The following is an 11130-nucleotide window of genomic DNA, read 5'->3' on the forward strand; positions in this document are numbered from 1 at the left end:
CAAATGCGACGCGTTGTGTGAGCTTGTAGATCGGCTAGTTTCAAATAGCCAATTTATATAGGGTTAAAGTGATTAAACTGAAGCAAGCCCAAATAAGCAACTACACTTTAGGAACAAGCCTCCAAGAAAAAAAAACTCAACCTGCAACAACCAATATTTACAAGCGACTTTACAGGACAACAAGCAGCCCAAAGTCGCTTATAACAAGCATACATGGCAACGCTGGCTTCTGTCTGCATTCTCTCTTCTTCCCTCCCTCACTCCCGCCCTCACTCTCTCTCTCTCTCTCTCTCTCTCTCTCTCTCTCTCTCTCTCTCTCTCTCTCTCTCTCTCTCTCTCTCTCTCTCTCTCTCTCTCTCTCTCTCTCTCTCTCTCTCTCTCTCTCTCTCTCTCTCTCCTTCCCTCCCTCATTCTCACCTGCTCTTCTGGTACAGATGAACAGCCTCTCAGTCTGAGCAAGTGCAATGGGCTACAAAACAAACCACTGTTCTCTTCTCTGACCAGTGACATTTGTCTCTAACGCAGGGGTCTTCAACGTTTTTCAGGCCCAGGACCCCTTAGTGAGAGAGAGATGAAGCAGGGAGGGACCCCCCCCCCCCCCCCACTAACATTAAGTTGCAGATTAAACCTTTTCATAGATAGCTTCATATAGGCTTGTTTGACAGCAACTCTCATCAGTGTTGGACTTAAACCCTCAATACTTGTACTTGATCTGCTCTTTTTTCCCTACCTAACCCTCAATACCTGCACTTGATCTGCTCTTTTTTTCCCCTACACCAAACCTCTTTTGGTGCAGCGCAAGGCGTTGTGAACTTGTAGATCGTCTATTTTTGCCTAAAGTTCTCCTCAGAAAAGGGATGCTAGGGTTCAAGTGGCTAATGTAAAAAAAATATCCTATCACACACAGATTTGGCAGACCCCCTATAGTAGCTCTGAGGACCCCCTAGGGGTTCCGGACCCCCTGTATGAAGATCCCTGGTCTAACGGCTTTAGGTCCAAAGGTGGACATTAATTCTTATTATTTTTTGGGGGTTTCTTGAGCTGTGAGAAATTCCACTTTTGAATGGAATGGGAAAAAGCCTTGAGGCCTATATTGAGAGGTTTAGGGAAATACGAAAACAAATATAGCTTAAAATGGCATGAGTCAGATGGCATTTGATGGATAGTTTTATTCAGAATATTATATATATTGTATATTTATGTATTAAGTATTAAGTATTAGCCTCTATGATCTGTAGACAAGTGCATTTTGTGTGTTTTTTCTAGCACCTTAACTAACATCCATAAGTATATCATGCACAGTATACTGCTATGCTCACACACCTTTATCTCAGGTACCATGTGAAAATATGTAGATAACTACTTTTTGCACTAAAACGAATTTAACCCACTTTTTTACTTCTGATGTGACAATAAAGCTGATTTTGGGGATTTCTGCTCATAATACATCCAGACAGCAGTTTGCTTTGCTCACCTCGTTCCACTATAATAATGCCCCTGACTGGCAGGAATGGAACTGTGTGAACTTCAGTGCTCATTGTGAACATCCACAGTGTGCTTGATTTAATACCATACCGGGTTGCTCTCTAAACTTTAAAATATATTTCCAAATTTGCCATGGAAACTAACATTACAACACACAATAAATAGCATCCCAAATCAACACTACCACGACTGCAGCAGACATAGTATTGTATTGCATTGTATTGTATTGTGTATTGTTATTTTATTTACAGGTATGGTGTGAGAGAAATGAAACGCAGAGAGAGAGAGAGAGAGAGAGAGAGAGAGAGAGAGAGAGAGAGAGAGAGAGAGGAGGTACATGCAGCAAATGGTCCGGCCGGGCCAAGAATTGAACCGGGGAATTGCTGTCAGGCGTTAAGAGCCCATGTGGTAATATGCGCCCTAACCAGACGGCTATTGGTTTGCCCCCGTATGGTACTGTTTTGACCAGGGTCATCTATAATGTCTAGGTTATTACCAAACACACTACCTTTACAGCACTGTCTGGTGTTAAGCTCCATGTCTTGAGAATATCGTCTCTCTCAAGGTGGAAACCTCACGTGTCCAAAACTGTTACTTTTAAGGATTCAAATTCAAAAATAGCAAAAGTAGCAGATCTACAAGCTCGAAACGTTTGATATACAAGAAATGGATGCTAACCCTCGCATTGTTAGTACCAGCAACTAGTCCAAAGACTGATTTATACTGGCAGTTGCACACTGGCAGTTGCGTGCCTGTAAATAGCAGATATACAAGCTCTACATACAACGCACCACGAATGTGACACGTTGTGAGCTTGTAGATCTGCTATTTACTGAGCACGACACCGGTCATGCTCATACTATAACTGAGGCTTCAGGAAATTCCACCCCTTAACCCATTTAATCCAAGAACGCAGCCGTGTCATTTTAGATTTCTTTGGCTATTCAAAAATAGCAGATCTACAAGCTCATAGCGCGGCACTCGGTGTCGCGCTATGAGCTTGTATATCTGCTATTTTCTTTTAAATCGTGGAGCAAAACGTATATATATATGTTTTAAAGCGAACATTTTAACTCTGATCTGTGCTTCTAGGGGTTCCTGGAACAACATATGTTGAGATTGGGGTCCGAGGCCAAATACATATAATTTTGGGGGTCCTTGACATGGAAAAGTTGGAACACTACTGATATAGCAAAATACTGTTAGGATATAGAAAGCATTTCTAGATATGTATTTGGCTGCGAACCCCAATCTCAAAATGTTTTGTTCCAGGGACCCCCAGAAGCAAATGTTTGCTTTAAAAATATATGCATTCAAAGATTTGCACACATTTTCACGATAAAAAAAAAAAAAAGCAGATCTACAAGCTCAAAGCGCGGCACTCGGTGCCACGCTTTGAGCTTGTAGATCTTTAGCTATTTTAGCTAAAGAAATCTAAAATGACGCAGATGCGTTCCCGGATTGAATGGTTTTAATCCTGAGCACCCATTGAGCTATAATACTGAGACAACTACCCATGGGTCTTCCAGAGGTTGACTGTCTGCAACGCTCCCTTTCAACAGCACTGAGACCTCTGCTGCGCTGCTGAATCACTGAAGGGTATCTCTGCTCTCCGGACGGAACAGAAGGTTCCATTCAGCGCCGCTCAGCGCTGTGTAAACGTTAGCTCTGCCAAGACAGAAATTAGTATTGCCCTGCAAAAAGGCACCGTTATCTGCCCGCTGCCCACAGAGGGACCTGTTGCTGATAATGTAGAATTATATACCGTCCGCTGTCCGGCAGGAAAACCACGTATGTCCCAAATCTCACATTTACTCTACTTAAGTAAAAGTATCAATACTTGCAATGTAGAAATACTCTGTTACAAGTAAAAGGCCCGTGTTCAAAATGTTACTTGAGTAAAAGTACAAAAGTATTGGCATCAAAATATACTTGACGTACCAAAAGTAAAAGTACTAAAATGTTTGAAAATAGCAGATCTACAAGCTCACAACGCGTCGCATCCTTGTAGATCGGCTATTTTCAAATGTATGTATTAAATAGTTGATGTATGTTTTACAATGTAATAATTTATATCTGCAAAGTAACTAATAACTAAAGTTTTCAAATAATTGTAGTTGAGTAAAAGTATAATATTTGCCTCTGAGATGTAGTGGAGTAGAAGTAAAAGTATTAAACATTGGAAATACTCCAGTAAAGTAAAAGTACCTCAACATTTTACTTAAGTACAGTACTTGAGTAAATGTACTTAGTTACTTTACACCACTGTCCAAAACCGGAAAATTGATCCAATGTAGTTATTATTCAGTCACAAAATAGCCCTACCCTCCTTCAAAACCGCCATAAAAGAGCACCTGTCTGCAATTTGCAGCCGGACCTACAGACTTTTTTCTGTAAATATACTGTTACTGCTCCTAGTGTTGGTGATTTCTTGTATAGCATTGTATGTCTTTATATGTCCTGATGAATTGAATACACAGGACCACAATGGAAACAAGGCCTCAGGGCTTTTTGTGTAAACCTTTTAGCACTATTGTATAACTGTACCTCTGTACTTTCTGCTAACTGTTAATAAAGTATTCAATCGATCAATCAAAAAACAAGCTCTTACTAAAACTTTTCATTGGTTCGGTATTATTTATAAAACAGACACACTTTTAAAACCGTTCAAATACAGCTAAAATAGCAGACGAACAAGCTCACAACGCATTGCAACCGCGACGCGTTGTTGTGACCGTGTAGATTGGCATTTTTTTTTGCTACTTTTGTGTAACACTGTAGCATGATGACAAAGTAAGGGCACTGATGTAAAAATGAATAAATCAAATGTTGAAAATGTGGAGATACAAGGTTTCTGCTTGCACAGCGACGATATGCAGGTTGCAAACAGACCTTGCCTAAACTAACAAAGCTGTGACTGTTTTTCTTGAATGAAAACCCCTTTGGCACAAACTGCAGGAAGATAGTAGGAATACTGATTAAGAGTAATAACATGGTAACAGAAACTGCAGGAAGATAGTAGCAATACTGATTAAGCCATTCAATTCCAGGAACGCATCTCAAATGTCTTCTAAATACCTAACAGTTTTCTGAAAAGCGTATGGAAGAGATCATGTAATTCATTATTTGTCACTGTACATTTGCACATACGTGATCTGCCTGATTTGTAATCTGCATTTTACCCATCCTATAATCATTAGGAGGCAGTGAGCAGCCACTGTGCGGCGCTCGGGGTATGTTGCTATAATATCAGTGGGTTCTCAAACTTTTTCATGTACAAGGACCCCCAAAATAATAGGTACTTGGTCGCGGACTGCCATCTCAAAATATTTTGTTCCACGTACGAACCAGAAGCAAAGATCTGAGTCACAAATGTTTGCTTTACAAATATATATATTCAAAGATTTGCACACATTTTCATGATTTTTCAAAAATAGCAGATCTACAAGCTCATAGCGCGGCACTCGGTGCCGCGCTATGAGCTTGTATATGTGCTATTTTTTAATAGCCAAAGTCTAAAATAATGGTTATAGCTTAAATCTAAAATGACACAGATGCGTTCCCGGATTGAATGGGGTTGAAACACAGTAATAACATGGTAACACTTTGTTGTTGCGGTTAAGAAGCTGGTGTCACTTTAGCTATTTCAAAGCACAGGATATAATCGACAAGAAGCATATAATGTTTCACAGTCGTAAAAGTACACATTGCGAATAGTTGCCATGGAGATGCCACTTCTTATGCACGAGGAAAAAGAGACAGAAGGGAAAATGTATTACTGCTTTTAAAATGAGTTTAGGAGAGCAGTTCTTGTCTCTTCATTTTCAGACTAGTGACACTCAGCTCCAGGTTACTTTTTCTTTTCTTTAATGATACTGGAGAGACACAACCAGCACCCCAGACTTTCATTTCTTTTGGTGTGTGTTTCACCTGAGCCTTGCACCCTTCACGTCTGCTAGGGCATTGGTTCTCAAAGTAGGGTCCGGGGACCCCCAGGGTTCCTTGTGGGGGTACAAGGAGGTCCCCAGCTAAAATAGTTAATATAGCGTCACAATCATTTTAACCACTTTAACCATATGTTATACTTTGGCTATTCAAAAACAGCAGATCTACAAGCTCTTAGCGCGTCACTTCGTGCCGCGCTATGAGCTTGTAGATCTGCTATTTTTGAAAAATCTTGAAGATTTGTGCAAATCTTTGAATATATATAATTTTAAAGTGAACATTTTTAACTCAAATCTTTGCTCCTGGAGGTCCCTGAAAATGTTTTTGAGATGGGAGTCCGCGGCCACATACATATCATTTTGGGGTCCTTGACATGAAAAAGTTTGAGAACCAGTGTGCTAGGGTTAGGAAACTTTATCTAGAAAGGAAGGGCCATGTCTTGTTACAAGAACATGCAAATACCCCACACTTTAGTTAGGGGGGGGGGGGTTCTTCTCCAACAGAGGTTTTTATCTAGCATCAATCACACTGCTGAAGAAGAGCTGAGCCTATTGCCACTGCAGCACAGAGTGACGGAACTGTGTTTTAATGGTCTCTCTTCACACATACATGACTCTTATTTTATTATGCACATTAGTTATATATCATGCACTTTATGTGTCTCCTCTCTCTCCCCCTCTCCTCTTCCCTTTTACGCTCTTATCCTCTATCTTTTAACTGCAACGATGGGTCTACACACAATCAAGAATTTCACCCATATTACTTGTAATGTGATGTGACAATAAAGATTGATTTGATTTGATTTGATATAGATTCAGGTTTTCCTCTGCAGTGGTTGGGTGAGGTGATGAGTCGAGACCAAAACACCAGTTCAATGCCCAAGAACCTGATGAAGAACATATTGATTTGAGGAGCTGTGCTGCTGTGCCCTTTACAGTATTTCAAAACAATCAGCAACCACCACCCGCCAAGGCGCCACCTAATCAACAAAATCAGGCCATAAACTGAGGTCATTCATACTCCAGTTGGCCAAATATATCGATTTTGATCAAAGTAACTAACATTAATTTATATTATTTTGTTAAACAATAAGTGCAAAAAAATGACTATATTCTATTAGTAATCATTGCTATATAGAGTCTGTTCAGTAACAGGGGTCACCCCGTCTCTTCAGCTCTTCAGTAGAAAGAAAATACATTTTCAGGTTGGGATCCCATTCGGATCCCATCGGGAGAGAAGAGAGAACTCATACATGATACAGGATAAACAACTGAAATGTATAACTGATGGACGTGAAAAGAAGTGATGGACCAAAAAACACACAAAAACTGGAATACTATATCATTGAAGCTGATACATGGGTTCTCTCTCCTGATAGGATGGCATTGGTGTCCCACTAAACTAAAGAGATGGAGAGGTAGACCCCTTTTACTGAAGAAACCCTCCATAACATTGATCACTATACTATCAGCCATGGAGCTTAAACTGTTTAACTTAAAGCACCTTTGTGCTTTGTGTGTGTGTGTGAGGCTGACAACAACCCCACCCCCAGGCTTAACCCAGAGGTGCTGAAGTTGAACCTTCAGCATAAAAAGGTCAAAGGACAAGTTCAAGCTCAGTATTTCCTCATCAATAACGATGAATGAATACAATAAATATATTTAAATGTTCTCACCCTCATTATGATTTTAACGACTTTGTATTATTGGTTATATTTAAAGATCTAATATGTAGGCCTACTTCCAACAAATCAATTTTGCGCGTAATTGCGCAGATTACGCACCACAGCCGCCTGTTTGTAAATCCAAGACATTTGTCAAAACACAAACACAAATTCCTATTTTATTTTTTTTGTAAATACTCACCAAAGTATTCTTTCTTCATGTGCATCTCCAGCTCCTTCTCCAGCTCCAGGGTGAGAGCCTCCAGCCGTCTCTCCGCCTGACTGGGGCCGACCTCCCGGCACGGGGTGACCTGGTAGGGCAGCTTAAACCTCTGGCCCGGGGCCGTGCTTTTAGAAGACATGCCATAAGTGAACGAAGACGGAGAACCCGAGGTCTGCTGCACCTCGGCGCTCATCCCGGCCGGGGACGGTTGACCCGGCTGGGGCTCCGCTTGGAGCTGAACCCGACAGTGCATCCCGTTGGAGGAGTCTCCGTAGTCCTGGAGCAGCGTGTCTTCGTGTAAACTACTCCCCAGCATGGAGGACCTCGGCGAGGGCAGCTGCAGGTCCGGGTAGGTGCTCATAGAGCCTCTGGAGCTGCGGGAACTCCTGGAGCTGTGGCTGGAGATGCTGGACCGGGGGCTCACCACGGTCCCGGCGGGACCCCTGGCGCTGCCGTCCTGGCTGCAGATGCTCGACCGAGGACTCGCCATCGCCGGCATGCCGTGCAGCACCGCGCCGTCCAGGAGGTCGTGGTTCCCCCCCGCGGAGGAGGAGCCCACGTACCGCGAGTCCGAGTAGCTGGACCTGGGGCTGGTGGTGAAGGAGTACTGGCTGGCGGTGCTGGACCTGGGGCTGGCGTGCCTCTGGTCGTAGCCCAGGCTGATGCCGCTGGTCCGGTTGCTGCTGGGCTTGCTGCTGTAGTCGTAGCTGTTGAGGCTGGTCCTGGGGCTGGAGGTCTTGCTGGTGTCGCTGGCCGTGCTGGCGTAGCTGGAGCGGGGACTCATGATGCTGCTGCCCCCCTCGCAGTGCACCAGGCTGGAGCGGGGGCTGGTGGTGTACCCGGGTCCGGGGGGTCCGGGGACCCCCAGGCCGGTGCTGCTGATGCTGGACCTGGGGCTGCCGGCGTGCTGCTGCTTGCCGCTCTGCTCGTGCGAGGAGAGCGAGGAGGCCAGGCTGGAGCGCGGGCTGGTGGCCTGGTACCGGCCGTCGTGGTGCGTCGTGATGCAGACGCTGGTGCACCTGTTGCCGGGCAGCGGGACCTTGTGGAGGGACGCGGCGTCCAGCGCCATGCCGCTGCTGTAGCGGTGGTGAGCCTGCACCTCCAGGGAGTACCGCCGGTCCGCGCGGTGCTGCTGCCGGTGGTCCGGCGGGGGTCCGCCGTAGCACGGCAGAGCCACCTCGGACAGCGTGGCGGTGCAGCACCCCGTCTGGTCCCCGTGGTGGTGGTGGTGGTCGTTGTTGTTGTTATTGTTGTAAATGTCCCGCTGAGGAGCGCAGAAATCCACGGGGACGTTGACGGGACGAGCCGTGGCCGCCGTGTAGACTTTGTTGGACCCGTACGGGTAGCTGTTCATCTCCACCAGCACGGAGGAGCCGTTCAGCGGCACCTTGTGCTCCGGAGCGGAGAAGTCCAGGTCGGGGCTGATCACCAGGTCTCCTCCTCCGACCCGCCGCGCAACACCGCTGTTCTTCCCCCCGTTACCGTACATCATGCCCTCCTGGTAGGCTTCGTACAGGGACAGGTCCTCCATCAGCTTACCGGCCCGGTGGAGACCCTGCAGGTCCTCCTCCTTACCGGCCCGGTGGTGGTGGAGTCCCACTCCTCCCACCAGGTCCTCCTCGTACTGCTCCATGATGTTTCTGAGACACCCAGAGAGAGAGAGAACCAGACCCACACACTAAGTGGATGGTTTTCACATGGAGATCATAACAAAACGCTGTCTAGTTCCTCTACAACAGCAGCCAAACCCACACTAGTGATAATGTTCTCCACTGTGCGCTGCATCGTCCTCCTCAGGATCTTCTCCAAAAACCAAAACATAAAAAAAAAACACTAACAAAAAAAAAAACTCAATCCTGGCTTCTTCTCACAGTTTCGGGATCCGTTTGTCAACTTCTGTTTTTTTGTTAAGTTGAAAGGTCTTTTTTTTTTTTTTTACAGTCAGTCAATGGCGCGCTGCTGCAACGCGGAGGAATTTCAACACCGTGTGTTTAGTTTTTTTTTCTCCTCCAAGCTTTTCCTTTAGGGGTTCCTTAAATAATAAAGCGATAAAAAGTCGCGGTAAATAATGTTGAGATTCGTTAAATGGCGACTTGCACGAAAGTTTACCCCGCACCTCACCACGCGTCCGGAACAGGGAGATCTAGTGGATCTAGGTTCGTGTTGGAGGAATGTGAGCATGTAGACCAGGACGCTCTGCGACGCTCTGGAATCACCGTTGCCATGTCCGCTTATTATAAGCGACTTTGGGCTTTTTTTCTGGTAATAAGTTCCGTGTAAATATTGTTAGTTTTTTGGGGGCTTTTTTCCAAAGTGTAGTTGATTATTTGGGCTTGTTTCTGAAGAGTAGTTGAATATTTGGGCTCGTTTCTAAAGTGTACTGTAGTTGATTATTTGGGCTTGTTTCTAAAGTGTAGTTGATTAGTAGTTAATATTTTATGCCAGGGACCCCCCTACAAGATTTTCAAATATATTCCAAATTTGTCAAATTTTCTTCAAGATCTTTTTTTTTTGCAACGCGTTGTGAGCTTGTAGATCGGCTATTTTCAAATAGCCAGTGTTGATGAATGTTTAAAGGGCGAAGGAGGGCTCGCATCTTTTGGGATTGTTTTCATAGAGCTGGTTGCTTGTTTCTCTTGCGAAACCTGGCAACGTTGTCTGGAATGTGCTTCTAATGTTGGAGAGAAACAATGACTGAGACCAAACTCAGCAAGGGGGAGCCTGGTGTTACACCGACGTTAGTGACCTGTTGAGCCCTGCGACTCACTCCAGACTACCAGTGGTGGAAGAAGTAGCCTACTCACATTTTTTACTTAAAGTAAAAGTATCAATGCCACAATGTAAATGTAGTGGAGCAGAAGCAAAAGTATTGGAAAATACTCAAAGTAAAAATACCTAAAAATTGTACTTAAGTACAGTACTTGAGTAGATGTACTTACTTACTTTCCACCACTGCAGAATACTGTGACTACTGAAGCTGTGAAGATTTGATTGGCTTCTTTTTTTTTTGTTGCTCCGAAACGAAATCATTTGTTTGGGGTATTTGATGCACAGACATTGATAACACGACTAGGCTATATATTAGACCCCCCCAAAATAATCATATTTGAACTGGGGACCCCCCACCACAGTTTATTTGACAATTTGGCCAATGTTTGACCAGTTTTTCTTTTTTTTATATAGTTTGTTGATGCAGTAATGGTCTTTTATGTTTTATTTTATTTTGAGGTAGGCTATTGACAAGGTCTTAAAAGTCCTTAAATTGTCACTTCACTCTCATCTGGGGAAGATGACCCCCCCACTGAACCACTGTATTAGACACCAGATAAGACTAGACAATCACACTGTTTATAGCCTTTTGTTTGTTCAACGTGAAGGAAGGAATGCAGTGAGTGTCCAATTATGGACCAGGACCGGGAGGTGTGTCTCCTCTTGTACTGGGATAAGTAAGTTAATAAGTAATGCAGGTTGCTGTACATGTCACAGTCACACTGCAGTACAGAGATGGTTTACAGCCTGGACACATGATGCCACATGAAGTTTGAAAATCCCTTTTTATTTATTGCCTTCTATGATAGTAGGCAATAAATAAAAAGGGATTTTGTTTCATGATATAAGTTCTATCATGAAATGTAGGCCTATATCACCCACACTGACTAACCTCTATAGCATTAATCCTACCTCAATGCACCACCTCATAACAAGCTAAATTATTAAGTACAATCTCTTATCATTTTAGCTCATAGAAACATATACTGTAATCGTGTGTTAAAACAAATAATTCCCTCATATAATTAAAACTAATAACAGACAC

The 11130-nt window shown here is 43.8% G+C and overlaps 1 protein-coding gene across 1 annotated transcript in view; it reads right to left on the reverse strand.

The window, feature by feature from the left end:
- Positions 1-9093, reverse strand: part of wtip (WT1 interacting protein) — a 64721-nt gene extending 55628 nt beyond the window's left edge. Inside the window, exon 1 of the mRNA XM_080432182.1 lies at positions 7296-9093. Within this exon, the coding sequence (XP_080288308.1) occupies positions 7296-8949 (1654 nt within the window). The 5' untranslated portion in view covers positions 8950-9093. The remainder of the gene's footprint in view (positions 1-7295) is intronic.
- Positions 9094-11130: the final 2037 nt, after the last annotated feature.

The sequence above is a fragment of the Gymnoscopelus braueri genome, assembly GCF_963280865.1.
Source record: "Gymnoscopelus braueri genome assembly, chromosome: 1".
NCBI classification, from domain to species: domain Eukaryota; kingdom Metazoa; phylum Chordata; class Actinopteri; order Myctophiformes; family Myctophidae; genus Gymnoscopelus; species Gymnoscopelus braueri.